The sequence below is a fragment of the Oryzias latipes genome, assembly GCF_053564925.1.
Source record: "Oryzias latipes strain Hd-rR chromosome 1 unlocalized genomic scaffold, Olatipes_Hd-rR_3.1 chr1_Y".
Lineage (NCBI taxonomy): Eukaryota > Metazoa > Chordata > Actinopteri > Beloniformes > Adrianichthyidae > Oryzias > Oryzias latipes.
The window spans coordinates 10,055,096-10,075,168 of record NW_027616335.1 but is presented as its reverse complement, the minus strand read 5'-3'; the positions used below and the strand labels follow the sequence as shown (position 1 = coordinate 10,075,168).

Genomic DNA, 20,073 nt, shown 5'->3' with positions numbered 1-20,073 from the left:
ATGGATGCTTTTTATCTATCCCTGGGCTACCTAGAACTATGGCTGTCTCCGGACGCCCACTGTCCGGAGACAGAGCTGCAAACCGGCTACCACCGACCTGTGGCTGCTCAGCAGTCGCCTGATTTTGTAATGGCATCATCCCCGTCTGACTTCCGCCGTCTACATTCATGACCACGCCAACAATTTAAAAAAAAATCAGGAGGCAGAATAAATTCTGCCGATGCCTCCCCATCGTGACTGCGGCATTAATTTAGAATAACCATGAAAAGAAAAACTACTGAAGAATATTTTTTAGCATAATTGGAAATACATTCAGGTATGAAATGGTTAAAATAACTTTTGTTCACATTTACCAAAGGATTTGTTCTGCAGTAAAGAAGTCAAAAATTCATCTAGATGCTTGTGGATCTATAATTTTCAGATCACAAACATTTCCTCTCATGACCAATTAATCAGTCATCTCTATGCTCCACTCTCAGTTATAGAAGCAGTGTAAACAGGAATGTTTTTAGATTAGGGCTTTATTCCACAAAGCAGAGACCAAATCCCTGGGAGACTTGAAACAGTGCTCACACTTCATTGGAGGATGGACGCCTCATTTGTGCCTCACAGACTCACCACCTCTTCTGTGGATCTACATGTGCAAACACAACTCAATTTTACATGCTCTCACCTAACACTAACACACAAAGAATGCACAGAGCCAGCTTAATGTGAAAGCCACGTTGTATGTGGTGCGTCAGCATGAATCCATGTGTCCCATTATGTCTGTGGTGAGTGTGTAATGAGGTGACAGCAAACCTCCATTCAGCAATTCAGCATTTATGAATTATTGACTCTGGGAGGAGGAGACCTTAACATAATTCTTTCATCAAGTAACTTGCTCCCTGTTTTTGCTCCTCTCCCCTTCTTCTGTTGTTAAACTTCACATGCAAAGCAGATGGTCCAGGACTATAAACTCCACTGTTCTGTTGAAACATTTTCACAAAAAATGAAAGTTTCCTTTTTGTTGTTTGTTAATTTTCTAAAGGAATGATGACACACTTGGTGTAAAAAAAAAAAAAAAACAGCTTTAAACTAATGAATGCAAAGAAATGATTGGCATGCGAAAATCTGATAGAAAATAGTACGGTTTTTCTTTTTAAGGTTGATGAGCAACACCTTTAAGTTATAGCTAGTTATAGTTGGTTATTGGAATATAGAGAATGCTGGTTTTATGAATGTTAATGTGGGAACAAATAACAGTGGTTCGTGTAACAATTTACATTCAGTGTGCGCTAGATCCAAGTTTCCTTTAAGTCGTTACATACTGTAAATGATTTTGCATCACAAATTGATGCTGCAGCGCCTTGCAATCCTGAAAATGGCTTTTCAAGTACACAAACCTTTAAAGGAGCAAAATGCTGAGGACATCCAGCTGCAAAGTTCCATGCTACAACCTTTTGCTCATATGTCTTCGCACACAAAACTTGCATTTAAAGATGTACAACTTAAAGGTCACGCGTACATAAAGTCGTATTTCAGTACACTTAGGTAGTACCCAGGGGAAGAACTCAGTCTCCTAACCACAAAACTGTGGAAATCAAAGCTTATCTTCCTTAGAAATTCTTTGCATATTCACAGTTAAGGATTAGATTTTTTTTTAAAGAGCTGTGCAATTGTAATTGACATTAAATAAGCTAAAATTAATGATTCTTTTTTGGGTACAGATACAAAGTGGGCTGTAATGAAGGCTTCACATGGCTCTGACTACATCTTGGGTGCAAACAACACACAATACTCACAAAGAGTTGAGGGAACGCAGGCCCTGGAAGGCATCTGAGGCCAGCTCCGATATCTGATTATTGCTCAAGTCTCTAAAAAACACGTAAAAGGCAAAAAGGAAATGAGAAACAGAGGAGCAGAGAACGAAGATGGAGAGAGTGAACAAGAAAGGCTTGCAGAAAGCGCAACAAAGGGGTCAAAACAAGGCGCAGAGTTATCAGCAGAAAGTTTTTAATGGATGGCTGACAGGATAAAAAAAAAATCCACACTTGCTCTGATCTACTCACATCCTGCGCAGCCTCTTATAAGGAGAAAAGGCCCCAGCTGGGATCACCTTGATGGCGTTCTGCTCCAGTCGTCTGGAACCAAACATACACACAGCCATTGAGAAGAGACATTAACATTTCCCTATCACCGCCCAATCTCTGGACTGCTGTTGCTCATTTCCAGAGGCTGTAGCTGCAGGGAACATTTCCCTGATAAGGCACTTTGATGGCTCTAGCCAAAGTCTGACATTTCTCTGATCTCCTGCCCTTGGTAACATGTGAACACGGACACACAAACACAGAGGGAGTACAAACACATACTTTCCTATCTGAGCAGTGTTCCATCAAGTGCCAGTCTGACTCATTGTCTGTCAGGCGAAACAAAATAAACCAAGTAGTAAGTGTGAAGAAGAGGGAGGGAAAGAATAATAGAGAAATCCAAACAACTAAACATTTCTCATGTAAGAGGGCCACTGGTGCAGCTGGTCACTTATGAGGCCGAGTCTGGTTCTGCTGGAGGTTTCTCTATTCTCTTTCATTTTGAAGTTTTCCTCCCCTCATTCACACAACTGCATTCTGGGTACGGCAGGTTGCATTGGATATGTTTGCGAAGCTCCTTGAGACAACCTTGGTTGTGAATTGATGCTCCACTCAAGCTCCACTCCAATGAAAACAGTGTTTTTAACATGTTTTTGCAGCATTTTTCTCTTGCAGGACATATATTAGGGAGATTAAGCTAAAAATTGCATTTCTGAGTATTTTTAAATCAAATTGCTGTGAATTAGAAGCAGACAAAAAAATGCTGTTGGAAAAAACTTGTAGCAGTGACATAGGTGCTACAGTCGTCAGGGTACAAACTCCCTGCTTTGCTCCATCTGATGCATCTACTCGCATATGAGAGGATTCGTGTATGTCTTTGTTTTCAAAGAGAAACCAAATTAAAATGCTAATCAGTCTTACACATTAAAATCGTACACAGCGCCAACAGTCCCGCCATCAACTCAGAGATGAATTTCAAACGAATTACTGCCGTTCTGTGGAAACTTTGTTAAGGAAAATGATGAAATAAATGATAAATTTGGCTAAAAATGGTTTAATCATAAATAAAAGACCACTGGGAACACTTTTAAAATAGATCAAAAGATGATTGGAGTGGGACTTTAAAAGAAAAAAAAAGAAACAATGGTAGTTTGTTTCAGTCACAATCATTATGTTTTTGTCTGCATCAGAAAAACGTTCATTAAAATAAGGCTTTATGTTTTGACAGTTATAATATACCCCCAGAAAGAGTTTCAGAATCTCTCATTAATGAACATGAAATTTTGCAAATGTAAAGGAGAAGAAGAATATTTTCTTTCATTCCAATATAATGTGAGGTCACTGGTTAAATGATAAAGATGAGCCCATTGTATCAGAGATAAAACAAGAATTTGTTCGCTTCTCCCAGACGTGGCCTGTAATCAACCCCAGATATGGGGTTGATCAGTTCATATCTGCATTTTCCACCAACAGAGTTGACATTTTAGTGGTTGGTGACCCGACATTTTACACCATCAGCATGACAGCCAAATGCACTCTCTGGCTATCTCTGGAGGTTTCAGCTATGATTCTCTCGCTCCCACTGGTCCAACTTTCCGACAGTTTGTCAAAAGCTTCAACACACAAAAAAAAAAAAAACACAAAAAAAAAAAATCCCACTCTGGACTTACAGCATCAACATTTTTAGAGACGATCAGAAAAGTACTATAGGTATCGAGAAACATCTGTAAGATTGCCTCACAGTAAAAGAAGTAGCCTAAAATAGGAAAGAGGAAACACTTACAAGAAAAGACTAGAAAATAACAAAAACATTTGTCCATGGAGCAAATCGTTTTTTTACTTAGAAAATCACATAATAAAATATCAACATTTTGAAACAAAGCATTCAAAAAACTATCTGTTAGATAGAATTAGATGAACTGGAATGTTATACAGCCTTGTAAATGCTTTTTTCTAATTTTAAGTAAATGGTTTGTATTTTTTGAGCCTTTATGAACCTAATTGTAGTTCCTTTCAATTACAGGGACAAAATAAGAATATGATCTTAGATAAACGATCACAATGAATAGCAGTCTAACTTGTCAATATTCATTGAACTTTAAAATATCATCCGTAAAATTAAACCAGAAATTTCAGTGCAATTTGTTTTTTTTTGAGTCTTAAATCAAGTTTTTCTATTGTTTAGAGTATGGAGCAACAGGAGTTTGACTAATTTTAATAATAATTTCTTTTTTCTAGATTGTAGCTCTTAAAGAGACAAAAATTCTTGAGTAAGTTGATTTTAAGAAGAGCTTGATAAAATGTAATAAAACAACTTAAAACCTGGAAACATTTCTTGAATGTCTAAACGTGGTTTTAAATCTTTGAAAGTATTAAATAGTGTATGGAATGAACAGAACATTTACAGATCAGTCGTGGATGATAACAGTTTGTCTCATAAAGCTCTCTTCTTTTGTAGGGGTCTGCAGAAAGATGTTGAAGACAAAGCTAAAAGGGAGCAATGATGTTTACATGAAAAAGATGAAGAGTAAGCTCCCAGAGAACAATGTGTGGGTTGTGTGGTCAGGGATGAAGAAGATTACGGGGTTCAAGGAAAAGTGGGATCAAACTAATGGAAACCTGTGGAGAGCTAATGAGCTGACTATGTTTTTTAATAGACTCAGCTCAGAAGTGAGATTAACATTCTCCTCCTCTGCCTCAAGCAGACTATGTCTCCTTTCTTGATACGATTCACATCTTGTAAAAAACAGTCAGACTTCAAAACATAACCATCTTCGCCATCCACATCAGAATAGATTGTTACGAGGGAAAGGTGGGTGTACTCCTCGTAGTTTCTTCTACCTTGTAGAACCGTAACTTGCTTTTGCAGTGGTGGGGTGAATCGTTGGAAAGCAAAAAGCTGATTACACACTGTTGGCTTGTGCTTTGGAGCAGCTCATTAAATCAGATGAATGTGCAAAGAACAACACAAACGTTATGTAGAAAACAGAGATGTCCATAGAATGCAGCAAACTTTTTGTCTTGAGTTCCTGAGCATGTAACTGCATATAATGACTTTTGTTTTAGCTCTGCTTTATTTTTTTCCCTCTTGATTCTGACTATTAGACACCAGTATGGAATTTCAGATTAATCTCTAAATTGTTTTACCCCTCACTCCTCTTCTATTCCCTCAAAAGGGAAAGTACTGCATGAGCAGACATTCTAATTTCACAGATGTATGCTTTTATTTCTCTACGCACACACATATGCAGAAATGCTAAAACAGAAAGGCGGAGGAGGACAAAAGGAAAAAGATTGAGAGGTGCAAAGTGAAACAGCAAGATTTCTGAGGTTTGACTGAGACTTTCATGCAGTTTAAATGAATTGTGAAGCAACAGTGTGGAGTGTCCCGTGTCTTACATCTCAGTAATGGTTTCGGGAAGGTTGGTGGGTATTTCTGTCAGGCCCTTTCCTCTGCAGTCCACAATGTTGTTGCTGCAGGTGCAGGACTCTGGGCACTGTAAAACACTGCAGGAGGAAGATGATGACGACTGGTGACCTACACAAAGACAGGGAGCCAGTAAGATCCATGATTAGGTTTTTGTATGATTACAAAAAATCCTTTGCCCCTTTTTATGAAACAGCATTTAAAATTAAAATAAAACTGCATCGGACGGACAAATTTATAAAGAAAGACACCATTTCTGAAATGTAACTTTAGATGTTACTGGATTTATGGCAAACAGATTAATATTTGAGTAAATGCAATGTCAAAAAATAAAGAGAAGCCATGCAAAAGAAGATAAATACTGACCTTCAACCGCATCTTGAAAAGCATGAGCAGAAGAAGGAGCAAAGATATGACGCAAAAGATACTTTTGCTGTTGAGAAACAGTAAAAAAGCACACAAGCATGAGCGATCTCAACCTACCTGTGCACACAAACTCCTTCTTCTGCACCTCAGCCACATTATGCCCCCTCAAATGCGGAGGAGACATGCACTGCGTGTAAAGACCCAGGCGGGGGCGCTGTCGCAGCCACTCGGAGAGCCAGGCTACATGGCAGTCACACTGCAGGTTGTTGGAGTGCAGGCGGCTGGGCAGAGATGAGGCGGGAGGGAGGAGAGGAGGGGATTGGGGAGTATTTGACAGTGACAGTGAAGGGAGGGAGAACAAAAGTGATGAGAGCAGGTGGAGGAAGAGGAAGCAAAACAAATTTGACGGCGGGGTAAACAAGAGTGGTGGTGGGCGGAGGAGAGAAAGTACAGGTCAATCAATGGATTGAAGGATGACGGATCAATTCTTTATCCCGTTTTGTTGACCAAATGTGTTGTCACTTACAAAGTCCTGAGTTTTGGCATGTGATTGAAGCTGGCCACAGACAGACGGCTGATGTTGTTGTTATTAAGGGTGCTAAGGATAAAAGGACAAATCAATACATAAATACATTTTAACAAAACTTCATATTCCAAACATTGTAAAAAAAAAGTTTTCTAGGACATAGTTTCTGTAGAGCGGTAGGAGTTCATTAGAAATTCACCTCTGTCTTGTGCTGGCACGGAGTAAGCCCACCTTCATCCCCATTACCCATCTGTTGACACGCTTTCCCACTAGCCTACAGCCTCTCAAAACCCCAACCTAACATTAGCGATGTCACAAAAATGGCGAGCAACATTGGAGCTATCCAGCCGTACAGTTTTGAGCCAGATGCCAGCTCAGACGAGGAAAACAAAGACGTACATGGGTATAGTCGTCTTCCATCCCATAAGAAGCAATCAAAGCAGGCTGCTTGAGGCCAGTTGTGGTTTCTAAATTCCAACTACAAGCTTTTCTAATGGCATTTTTTTCATCTGCTCCTGATTCACCATGATTTGAATAAAGCAATTCTCAGAAATGCAAACAATCTTAATTTCCTTTCAACATGGCCTCCATCATGCTCTTTAAATCCCATTGTTTTTGAAGAGGATGCTTACTTAAGTTCCAATGGCATTGATTTAACCTCTAAAGATATGTTTATGCAAATAAAGCTCACTTTAACATCTGAAATCTGCCTGCAGATGCTCTCCTCTGCAATGGAAGGTAAGACTGGAAGGTTTCAGCCGCACACATTTGAACTCATAATTAATTTCCACTAAAGTTTTACCAACTCTGTAAATCTCCTATGGTCACCAATACTAAGAAACATGTAAATATTATGTTTTTCGTTAAATGTGTTTTTTAAAATAAAAATTCTCAATAAAGCCCTGCAGTTTTGTTATTTTCAGAGGACAACACTTGAAGTTGTTTTTGTCAAAGGTTCTGCAGTGGAGCAGCCTTTGCTGTCGGTAACAATAATGACTCAAAAATTAACTGACGATACAGTGAAGACAGTTTCACTTAAATAGAAATTAATATAAATTTTAAAAGAAAAGATTAAGATTGCATTTAATTTCTGGTTAACCAACTGTTAAAAGAAACTGCCCTTTTGACTGAGTAAGTTTGTACTCACAGCACTTCCAGGTCACGTAACGCTCGGAAAGCTCCATCCTCAATACAGCTGATGTGGTTGTAGTCCAACTGGCTGCACACATGCAGGGACAAAAGAAAAGCTGATGATGTATAGATTTCTTACAGTAGATCTTCAGAACTACTGAGGATAATAGATCAGCTCTCCAAGAAAACTCATCCTCAACCCTTCTCTGTCTCCTTTACGCTCACTTTCACTCCTCTGAGTCACAATGCCTTGCAGATGCGCTCCTGAATCCTTTTCTATTCTTTTCCTATCTGACACCTAATGTGGACGCACTTCAACTCACATCGTTTCCCTGTCTCTGGCTCTTTCTGGGAGCAGCTTTGTTGAAACAATTTAATTAAGACATAAGGACAGTAAATCATGTGCGCTCCCTTGCATTCTAGTGCACACACTCGCTCTCACACACACATTTACAAACACGCACCTAATCCTTGTCCTTTTAAAATAATTGCATGGCATTTAAAAAATTGTCTGATGCGAGAGGAAAAAAAATCAGCAGGCAGGGAATTACTAAATAAATCAATATTTATAGAACTTTACTGCTGGGCAGTTGCTTTACCAATGAAGTAACCAACAATCAGCAATTATATTAATTATGACTGAGCCGAAACAAAGAGAAAGCAGGAAAATGCCAGCAGTGTGGCACACAAACACACACACACTAGTGCTAATTAGGAGAGGGTGCCAGTCAATACAGCAAGCAGGAGGCACATGACATTTAACACAATTAAATATTGATGCACAGGCACTTAGGATGTTCCAATAACAACACGCACACAGGTATGAATGCACTCTTCCACATGCTGTATGTGCAGAAGAAGTTTCCCCAGAGGGACACTTACAGGTTCTTGATTTCTACAGCTCCCCTAAAGGCTTTCCTTGGAACTCCCTGTATCTGGTTCTCGCTGAGGTCGCTGGAAGGTGAAGCAGAAAGGGAGAGAAAAAAAAAAGATGATTTGGTACCAAATTAAGTCAAAAATTCTCACTGAGCCACTTTGCAGCACAAGTCCTTGATGCAATCACGAAATTGCAGCAGTGCAAGATAGATCATCAGCAAAAGCAAGTTTCTCGCAGGGAGAAGCCTACTCCATTAAATGCAATCAGTTATCTCTTTTTAACCCCTAAGCCGCCATCAGAAATCTATCTCTGACCGGTATTCTCCTATCCAAGGCCAGATGCAGTTCAACTGCAATCATGAAAGCTGTGGTGAGGCAGCTTTATAGGAGCCTGTAGGGGGCAGTAGTGATCTCTGCTCCATTTACTCCCATTTATCCCCACCTACCCCACCCTCTGCCTCTGACTGATGGATGTGTGTGTGTGTGTGTGTGTGTCTGTGACCATTTGGGGTTTGATATTTAATTTTCAGCCACTTTAACCAAGTTGCAGCTTGGACAGCAGCACACTGAGACGCACGCACAGCAATATAAATACACACAAACACGTGAACAGGTGTCAGGCAGAAACACAGCGCCGCATTCCAGCAAGTTAAATGCAAGCAATCAGGGGTTGGCGAGCAACTTAATTTAGTGAAGGACACTCACATGCAGGTGCCGAGGGATGCACACGCAAATAGTCACACCAGCAGAGGTGTTAATCCCATTCGTGCACATGTGCACATATAAATACATAAATGAGGTAAAAGCTCAAGCACGACAATTACTTCAGCTCATACATGAAAGGACACAAAGAAGTAAAAATGTTGCACAACGTGTCTGTGGGTTCCTGAGTGTGCGTGCACACATCAATCAATTTCCAGACTGCCTTTCTGACCTTTCACCAATGACTTTCCGGCTCCTGACCCCAACTGTACCCTCCGCAGTGCTAATCAGCTAACAGCTAATGTGCACATTCCTCAGATTCCTGCAGTTGTGATCATATAATCAGCTCTGCAGGCATCATCGATCTCCCTCCCATGTCCCCACCTGCTGCGTCTCAACGGCATCTGAAATTTCATTTGTTGCATACATAAAGAAAAGGGGGAAAAAATGACCAAACAAAGGTTGTTAAAAATTAAAGCTGGCAGCTTTAAACATCTACTATTCTTAGCCTTAGTCCCCTTCATGTCCGACTGAAATAACAAAACTGGCGGTTTCTACACACCACGCATGTGGGAGCACCGGGCTCATTGATTGACAGCGTGGACTGCAGGGGCACAAAGCAGCCGTGTAAGCACACTCTCCACGGTTAACTACAGCTTATCAGAAAAGAGTCATATGTTGCAAGTTTGATCAAGATTTTTAAAAAATCAATCATTTTAAATCTTCAAGATAAGAATTGTAGCTGAAAACTCTGTCACTGTAGTTGAATTTTCAAATGAAAACATGCGTTTTATTGTTAACGACGTCAAAACTGCAGAGATGTTGGCCACAAAGCAGCGTCAACTCAAGATATCTACATCCAGTAATAAAGCAAACATTTGACTTGAGCTGACATTTGATCGTTCAAACGTTCACATCTGGGAGGACTAAAACACGCATGCCTTCCATGCTGTCTGAAGCCAAAAACAGCCAACAAGGTTATGGAATTTGATTTTACAAACAAGGACAGATGGTGTTTCGTTTTTTGCAGTTTTACATGCACACTGTATAAACACTCGTGCCAGATATATTTTAACAAATAACACACACACACGCACACTTTGGGTCATGTAAACTGATACTATTCCTGGAGGACAAAGAGAAAGCAGACGTACCTTTAAAAATCCTAAAACAAACACTCAGTAAAATGCGCCGTAACTCCACACACACAAGTGTGTTCAGATCTTTTTTTGGTAGCAGATGAGTCTGTGTGTGTTTGAGACCACACACGAACCTGACTTTTGTGTGTTTACAAGCACTTTTGCCATGGAGACACGCAACACTATCAATTGAGCAACACAAATATGATAAACATAGAGAAGGAGGATCTGACAAAAAGACAGTAAGACAATCCACAGAATCATCTACAGTTTAGATCTGATCAGAGGAATTTTTGTGCGGATTTGGTTTTGGAAATTCGTACATTCAAAAGTTTAAAAAGTGATTATTTTGACCATTTTTGTGCCATAGACACTTTAAATTACTCTTAAATGCATTTTTGGAAGGAAATGTTTAACATTGTGGTCTTTTTTCCCCCCTTCACTGATGGTGGATCAGTCCTGTTGAAATAAGACAGCCTGAAGGGCATCATTATTTATTTAGCGTATAAAGACCTGATGCAACAGGTGTTCAACATATCTAAAGTCTACTTGACACTTAAGTTGTGCATTATTGTGGAAGCTTTAAATGATCTTGAATCTAGAAAATTGGTTATTACTATTTTTGACTTCTTATCCTTGACAAATGAAAAGAAATGTGCACACAAAGACTACCACACACACCCCTGCCCCCTCACAGTTACATGCATGTGATTCTGCAATTCAGAGTGGCTTTGGATCTCTTGAAAAGATGCAGAAAATCTCTCTAAACCTCATTTTTTCACAAAAGACCACCACAGATGGAGGCTGAATAGCGAGTTGTACGCACATTAAGAAACGGACTTATCATGGACTTCAGCCTGGATTTTCTTTTTCAGTTTGCTGCTGAGACGCCTTCATTCACTCTTGCTAAATGTTCAACACCACCTCTAAGTCTTTCTTTTCTTTAGCTTCCTCTCCTTTAACCTCTTCCTTTTCATCTTCCTCTCTGCATCCTTTCTGTCTACCCTAGAGTGGGTTTGTTTTCGGACTTCCTTAAGATTTAACCCCTCACCTGTGCCCCTGTGCCTAGACTGGGAGGTTAGCTTCATTAAATGAGGCTCCAACTGAGCCCAGTGTGTTTGTGTTTGTGTGTGTGTGTGTGTGTGTATGCACGTATAAGAGGAGGGACAAAGTGTGTATGCTTTTAAATGAAGGGGGCCGGAGGTTTAGGACCCACACAGAAACCATATCATGCTGCTAAGTTAAAAACTTCTCTGAAAGCGGAGGCGGAACAAACCCACACACAGGTTCACTGTCCCAGACACACTGCAGCGAGAAACCGACAGCTGACAGCCTGCATTCATGACGGGAGGCAAGAAAACAGACTTCAATAAGTGTGTGCATACACAACTGTGACAGACAGAGCTCAAAAAGTGGGAGTATGAAATATTTTTGGGGTTGTTTATGGTTAAAAAAAATTCTCCTTAAATTGTTATTTTAACAATTAAGATAGTGTCAAAGCACTCCACAATATATATATATATATATATATATATATATATATATATATATATATATATATATAAATAAAAATCATCAATTATTAAAGGTCTAATCTATTTCAGTCTAGAATGATTCCAAAAAATATCATAGAGACACTGCAAAAACAGAAAAACCTTTGTTTCAAGTAAAAATGCCTAAAAGCAAGGGTCTTTTTTTTAACTTTCCTAAGTAAAAAAAGTAAAGAAAATTGGAAATGTAACCCTTGCAACAAAAAACAATCTTATCAAGAAAGTCTTTCAATAGTAACATATTCTAGGTTTAAGGAAACATGTCTGTGACCAGAACTTTTTTCTTAAGATGAGAAATGTTGATGAGACAATTTTTTCTAACCTGGCAAGTTTTCTTTTGCTTTTTTAAAAGAACGTTTTTCAAAATTTTAATAATTTTTTACTTATTTCATCCGGGCCTGTTTTTGGAGTGTAATTATTTTAGATTATGTGCCATAGAACAAACAACAGATTAAATCAGAAGGATTTGTGGTGTAATCCATATAATGAAAGCAAAAAGCAACAATGGCAAGAAAGAATCCTTAATGAAGAAATCGTCAGCAGAATCAAGCTTCTTGAAATATAGAGGAAGCTGAACAAGGCAGCTGTGAGCTGAGAAGTAAAGTGAAGGCAGCTCTTTACCTTGATTTAAATGCAGGAAAATGTGAGTATAGAATGCACTGCATTCCTAATAGCTGTATGCGCTGCACTCGTTTTTCCTTTTATGGTTAAACGACAAGAACAGAACAGAAAGCTTGACTGAAGCGTCTTGCAGGTGATCAGAGGGAACTGCATTAAGTCTCAGTCTCCAAAGTCTGATCCCTTTCTCTTTGATTGATCTTTTTCCTCTTTCAGCAGCTGGCTGAAACACCCAACACTGCAGTTTGCCATCATCAGAAAAAAAAACGAGGCTGCTGGTGCACAGATGCCCAAAAATGTTTTCAGTTTTAAAGAAAATAACTTTTATTTGTAAAAGTCTCTTCGATGTCATCCGCTTTCTTGCCTATTTTTCTCACCTCTGGTGGCCCGCGGTGTGTGTATGCGTGCACTTAAATGTGTGTGTGTGCCTGATAGAGTCAGGTCTCGAGTGTTAAGAGCTTAGTGCTGCTTTTCTAAAGGGTCTTTTTTATAGTGAGAGGGGCTTTTGACACCCTCCGTGTCTAAGAAGACCTGGGCATGAAAGAGCTGCTCTCAATTCTCACACATCCTGCCCTTATCCTCTCCCCTCCACCCTGCTCTTTCTCTCTGGCAGTGGACACACACATATACACACTCACTCCGTTGCCCACGGTTGTACAGTTTCTGAATCTCTTTTGTATAGGACCTACTGCCATGAGATTCTTCCCAGGTCTGGTAAAAGTGGGGGTTCCCGTGGAGGTGTGTGAGCATGTGTGGCTGGGTACAAGCTGGCAGAGCAGTAAACTAATCATCTTGTTCAAATCCCTTTCGGAGAACCTAATCCTATTAACCATAAGAATGTATGAATAGGCAAAGATGGAGCTGGAAAGGAAAAAAAAGATTAAAAAAAAGAAGAAGAGGTGAGAAATAGGAAAGGTGGACAATAAAACAGATATTAAATAACTGATTTGGATTTTTAGAAAAAACAAAAACTGTTCAGGATAGCCGGAGAGATTGACTTTTTTGTGTGTATTTGAATGCATCCTGCTGCTAATTCAGACAGCCGCTCCATTAGCGATCCCCCAAAGATCACACTCCTGCGAGCAATTAAAAGGAGAAAGACTTTCCAAAAAAAAGGAGGAGGAGGAGGAGAGGAGGCTCTCTGATGACAATATAAGGGAAACCAAACCCGCTGAGCTCTAAACGGAGAATACAGGTTTGTCTAACATGATACATTCCTGAATTCTCCATGCACGATGGGCTGCATGGTCATGTGGTTGGCCCCGGTTCAAATCCCAGCTGGGTCCTTTCTGTGTAGAGTTTGCATGTTCTCCCTGTGGAGTGGTCTTCAGGCCCTCCGGCTTCCCCACAGTCCCAAAAAAAGCATGCTTCATGGGTTCATTGGTGATTCTGGATTGTCCCTTGTGGTTGTCAGTGATGGACTGGCAAACTGGGTGTACCCTGCCCTCAGCCGACAGAGGCTGGATAGGCTCCAGCATCCTAAACAGGAATTATCAAAATTTGATGGACAAATGTATGACATACAAGCAAGATTACATGAGCCAGAAACCTGTAATCATAAATAAAGTTTTTCTTTAAGATGATTTTGCCACCTACACCAAAACCCTCCAACACAGATCTGCTCCACCGTCTTTCAGTGAGTCTCCTCTAAACAAATATTGACTTTGCTTGTGAATGACAGATCTGCAGCCCCCCCGCTTTCCTCCCGTCTCATTGTCTTCTCCCAATATTCACCATCACGTCTTACACGCATACTTTAAATGCCAGGTAACAGGGTTGCTATGGATACTGGAACAGGGTAAACACTTTAAGCGACACTTTGACTTGACGGAGGGGATGTGTCCCGGTTGTGCGTGGTTCAATGCTTCCTCCATCGCGCTGTAACTATCGCAAAGATTGTGTAACCTGTGATTGTAAGGTTTTTATTCTGCTGAGTGGATGAATCTGTAAAAGCAGACTGATGACGTTGTTTTTCTGACCAGGAACAGATTAGTCAGAGGTCTGAGATCATGACATCACCAGAAATGTTTACACGCGTAATTATAGACAAGTGAGAAATACATCTGTTAAACCACACACACACTTATGGAGGGGAAACAGACAGTGGCTTGCAGTAATACAATAATTGCATATGAGGATAGTTGAAAAGCATTTAACTGGAAGGCTGTAATGTTTATATTTATAGCTAAAGCTGTCTCAACAGAAATTCCCATCATGCTCTGCACCTGTGCTTCTTTAAACTTTAAGAGATGTTTCTTTCATCATGTTTCAGTTTTGTCAAAGGTTTGAGCTGTTTATTAATAAACTAGCTGTTCCTGTTAAAGTCCTTCAAAACCACCCCACCCCAGTTAAACCAAAATAAAAAAAAATATTCACTTTATCTATAAATCTAAATATAGGAAAAAAATTAAACATGCAGCATTGGGAATGTTGTGGATTAGTAATATAAGCATTTTACACATTGATCTAATTTTGGTTGGTGTTGCCTTATATCTGCTCTGAGCTGATGTCATTTAAATTTCCACACCGTCTGTATTGACAGAGTCTTTCTGCTCGGTAGGACTTTGTGTTTAAGATGATCATGGCATGTAACTGTGAGGATTTTGCTGTTTTGACTTTAGTTACGTATTTTCTTTTTTTTTGTTCTTGTCAAGCTCTGTTATCAGGTTTTGTGTCCCCCCCGTCACAGTCAAGTTAACAATGATCTTCAGTGTATTTACGTGTCTGGTTTGGGTTCATGGTGGTCAGGTCATCTGCATTATCACCCTTTTGTTTCTCCCTTTATTTCATGGTTTTGTCCCGCCTGGTCCCCTGCACTTTGGATTCTTCACCCAACAGTTCCATTAACAGAGAAAAGTAAGCGCAAGCTCACTGTCAATCTGTTTTTGTCAGACCTTCTTTATTCTACTAATGCAATACACCTGTTTTCAGAGACCAGCATTTCCTGTCACTTTTCACACAAGAGTCCACTTTAACCAGTAGAGAGCACACTCAAAGCCCAATTTGTCATCACCTCTTCTTGATCTCACATTCTGATCTCAAAAGCAAAAACTAAAATTCCATGTTACTGTAGTACTGTACTAATAAATGTCTCCTATCTCCTCCAAAAAGAAAAACATCAAAGCTCTTCAGCTTCAACCTGTATTTTTGCGGCACTATAGATGGGGACAACTTTCTAACGCATTACAAAAGTTGCATTTGTTGGTGATTTAATCATGATGTGTGCAGCCATTTGCAGGGATCGTGTATTATTCCAGAATAATTTGACCAGTTTCAATACTTGACTTTGCAAAATTATTCTTGATGTCAGGCTGCTCACATCTCTATCTTTGTATTGATTTTTCCTAAAGTCAATTTGCCTTGTTTCTCTTCATACACCTGCACTGTTGCAGCAAATGCCTTAAAGTCAGCTGACGAAGTAGGAAGAACAATGTAGGACCACAATATCAACATTTTCAATGTAGGTCTACAAAGCAGTGGTGTGTCCGTCAGTCACATCCTCTGGCCTGTTGTAATCACTGAAAGTTTCCAAACCTTTTCTGCATTTTCTGTAAAATATCTTTCTTTTGTGGCTTTTAGATATCTGAACATGTGCTTCATATTAGTTCATTGTTCTTCTGTTAGGTCATACTATTGTTGTGAAAGTTTAATTACAACAAGACTCAGATCTGGTCTAGTGCAAGTTGTTAAGTTGATCTGTCTCCACACACTCTCTGTATCTTCTGATATCACGTTTGTCAGGATAGTTCAGCTTTAGCTTTCTCTTAGCTTGTTACTCTGCATGTCACTCCAGTTTAATATTTTTTATAAACAAACCATTTTCCTGCTAGTTTCTTCCTAACTTTGTGGGGTCTCATGTTTGGCTTCATTTGATTGTTCTTGGTTTTCTAATTGAACTACATTTATCCTGTAAAGGTGGAGGATTTGTTCTGGTCCAGTAATCCTGTCACAGCACCACCAAAAAACAGCCCCACAAAGCCCTCCTTCAGTCTTTTTGTATTGCTCTGCATTAGTTGACACACTTCACCAATCTATGGTTTTGCACTCTGTCTCTCTTGGTATAGTGAGTCAATGAAGCTGGATTGTTTTGACGTATTAAAAAAAAAATCTCTCAATGCATCTTGGGTGGAGTTTACTTGTCTTGTATGTAACATTGTGCATTTTCCAAGTTTGGTCACCGTTCTGTTAGCGTGTAGCAAGGTGTCTGTTATGGGTGATTGTTCCAACATCTGTTTCTTACCACAAATATTGCTTACACTCCATTGGTACATAGCTGCTGTTGAAATGGCTCTCTATTAGCATACACCTTGCCCTATTACATAAAGTGCTCCAGCTTTGCTGTGGATAATGTGGAGCAGATGTCTCATGTTTAATAGCATTTCTACCGAGCAACAGCTGATAATCCTTACTGTAAATTCCCACCCGACATTGGACACGATGCGTTACTTTGCCCCGATGGGGCCTTTCGGCAAGCAACTTTCTCCAACAATGATTGTATCATTCTGGTGTTTAGAGAAAGTACACAAACCTGAACTATCCTTATTTAGTAATGCTGCAAGCCTTAGAGGATCTACAGATTCTTGATGTATCGGTCTTGCTAAGTGTGAATTGGCAAATTCAAAAACTGCTTTGGTTTCCTACACTTAATTTAGCATTTTTAGTTTGCGCATATTTTCCCATTGTTGATTTTACCCTTCATTTTCATTTAATCAACCACCTAGTATTATCCTTGAATGTCTTCACATCAGAGATTTCCATGGATATCATGCCATGTCTATAGATTTTTTGCTGCCAACAACGATCAATCAAGCAGTTTGGGTTCAGATAGGACTGTCTGTTACATATATACAATGTAAGGTGCAAGCTAGATTATTTTTCTTCCTCCTGTTTTCTGAGTTTTGGATAAAAATAATTATATTGTTAATGTTTTCACATGTTTTCATGTGTTTTTACAAAAGAGATCTTCTTTTGTAAATGTCTTTAACCCTTGTGCTGTCCTAGGCACTTTAACATTAGGAGTTGGGTCATCTAGACCCACTAGACAGTGCGCTGAACCTTTTTTCTTCAATGATTTGTGATCTTCACTGGTGTCCATGGATTACATGAAATCTTTCCACTTTTATCCACCTTTGTCATGGTAGGGAGAACACGTCAATGTAAGGGTGGGGTCATCTAAGATAGCACAAGGGTTAAACACTTTTTCCACCATGTTTTTGCACCTTTTTTTCTCTTGAAATCATATCTGGAACATACAGTTTATCTTAGAACATGAATAATAGTTTTTTTCCTTTCATGATTAGACAATGCATAAGCCATGCAATTGATTGTTAAGAGTTCAACTGAAATGCTAACAGTGTATGTAGCTTTTGCATTGTGTGCACATTTTGATGGTCAGTTTACTTAAAAACCAAAAAATGTTAACATTTTTGGGACAGATACTCAGAATGTAACTGGATACTTCCCCACTAGCATTGTCTATTTGGTTTCACCCTCTTTCTGGCTACCACTGTCTTTTTCTCAAGCTTTGCAGATGGCCTTTTCCGCCCTCCTTTGCCCTGCTCCATGTGTAATGAGTCTAATCCATCAGCCAGACAGTATTAATTGTATTCCGATAGTGGTGTGTTCACTTGCTGCTCGCTACTGTCTCTGCGTGTACGAGTCAATAACCCCGCCTCTAACACTTTCACGCTGCCTATGACAGAAAGGTTGGGTGTATGCAGGCGTCTCTGCATGCGAGTTTTTAAACCAACTCAGCACCGTGACTGAATTTATTGCAGAACTCGTCCAAAACCAACACAAAGTACACAAACACACACACACACCACAACTGTACTGACCAGAGCTGGATGCTTGGTCGACCATTTAGAAACCACTAACTCTTGGAGAGTGACATCACATCTCTTTACTGTTTGTCCCTTTTTCATTTAAGATGGTAAGATGATAAGCAGAGAAGTTGTAACAGCAACCATGTGAAGGATTTAACGTTTTTTTTACATGCAAATTTGTCAGAGCATTTGTTTTTCTGAATGCAAAAGAGGGTTCATTGATGTGTTGTTTGCAAAGTCAGACTGTTATTTCTATGCACTTACTTCTTTGACCTGATCTGCCAAAAACTCTGTGACAAAACTCTTCTCTGCACCATTCCTGTTGACCTTAAACTCCCCTGAAACATGAGCAAATGCATAAATCAGGGTTTTGGATAATGTATCACTCTGGTGTCGAACAATCCTTTCATTTTCCATCTGTTCCTTTTCTCCATAATTTTCTTCATCCATCAGTCGCTGAGCTTTTGTTCAGATTGTTAAAATGGTCAATCGGTCAGTCTTCCCAGGTATCAATAATACGCCTTTGCTATTTATTAATAGAAAACCAGTAACCCTGGCTTCAAAGTCAACCTAAAGGGACAATTTTCAGTAAAATATAAACCTTTTATTAAAATGCAAATCAGTTATTGCTAAAGACTGGATGCATAGAAAAAAAGCCAAATTAGTTAAGCAATAGTTTTCTCAATTTATCAGCTTTTAAAAAATGCTAATCTTAGGCTAAGTTGTGCTGCACCTTCTTCTCTGCTGATTCAGTAATTTCATGACCCAAGATGTTCTTGCACAAAAACACATTCTCATGGTGTTGGTTTTAGAATATTGTTCTCCTCTTGAAAAAGCTTTAGAAACAGCTCAAAAAGTAGAGGGAAACATACTGATTTGTGTAATTGGTTCTGTTGTGGTAAGAAAATGCAAGGAACTCTAAAACAACTGGAGTTTAAATGCTGACACTTAGTGGTGTGAAAGGCTTTTCTCCAAAGGATTCTATGAAATATAATAATTAATTTGTTCAAGTTTACGAACAGCAAAAGAGAACCACAATGAGCTGCTGTCACTTTTCACAGCTTATGAATGCCATCAAGACGTGCAGACATGGACATGCCTACTTCAAATGCACCAGTGTGCGGTTTTGTCTTTCCTTCCTGATGTTTACACAGCAGCTCTGAGTGACATGCAGTACTCCCCCATGCATGTACGCAAACAGGAAAAGACTAAAACATGGATATTAGGTTAAAAAATTAAAGCCTGTTTAAACATCTATAGATCCGTTTTGAGAGTTTATATTGATTTTTTTCCCCAAATGGAATGAAAAGTGGTTGGACAGAAACAACAAAACTGAACATCCAACAGTTTCATCATTTGCTCAATCAATAACCTGAGGTTCCTTTTTTTATCAAAGCATGAGAAATCAAGGTCATGAAAACCTGTCAAATTATCAAACAAGTTCTTAAAGCAGGGAAAACTTGCCTGCAATAGTGTTAAAACTGTTGAAGTGCTGCAGATTGGATGACTGGCTAAATATCCAATCTAATACTGCTCTTTACTTGCTATACAGTCTCTTGATAAAGAACTGAAAACTATTTGTTTGGGTACTTAACACCAGAGCTTAATAAAAAACAAATCCATTAAACAATTTCTAAGACATTTTCACTGAAATTAAATATCAGTACAATTATTCCATGAATACAGTCAGAGTAATTAATGTATTTTTCAGGCTTAACACTCTTTTCAGTTACATTAAATTAAAATAATGCATAAGTATCGCCTTTGTTTGGAATTTATCACTAGTCATGTGAAATGTATTTTTCATAGCCTAATACAAACAGAACATACAAACAGAATCAATT

The 20,073-nt window shown here is 39.2% G+C and overlaps 1 protein-coding gene across 17 annotated transcripts in view; it reads right to left on the bottom strand.

Annotated features, from left to right (window-relative positions):
* Window positions 1-20,073, bottom strand: part of LOC101173607 (slit homolog 2 (Drosophila)) — a 96,811-nt gene that overhangs the window by 23,290 nt on the left and 53,448 nt on the right. For 10 of the 17 annotated variants that reach the window (XM_078943638.1, XM_020703006.3, XM_078943639.1 and 7 more), the window contains exons 5-12: window positions 8,402-8,473; window positions 7,536-7,607; window positions 6,389-6,460; window positions 5,980-6,143; window positions 5,863-5,874; window positions 5,469-5,607; window positions 2,052-2,123; window positions 1,785-1,856 (exon numbers count right to left, since the gene is read on the bottom strand). In XM_078943638.1, coding sequence (XP_078799764.1) covers window positions 1,785-1,856; window positions 2,052-2,123; window positions 5,469-5,607; window positions 5,863-5,874; window positions 5,980-6,143; window positions 6,389-6,460; window positions 7,536-7,607; window positions 8,402-8,473 — 675 coding nt within the window. Of the gene's footprint in view, window positions 1-1,784; window positions 1,857-2,051; window positions 2,124-5,468; window positions 5,608-5,862; window positions 5,875-5,979; window positions 6,144-6,388; window positions 6,461-7,535; window positions 7,608-8,401; window positions 8,474-10,251; window positions 10,341-20,073 lie in introns of those variants that run through there. The other 7 variants (XM_020703015.3, XM_020703023.3, XM_078943637.1 and 4 more) reach the window with 2 other exon arrangements.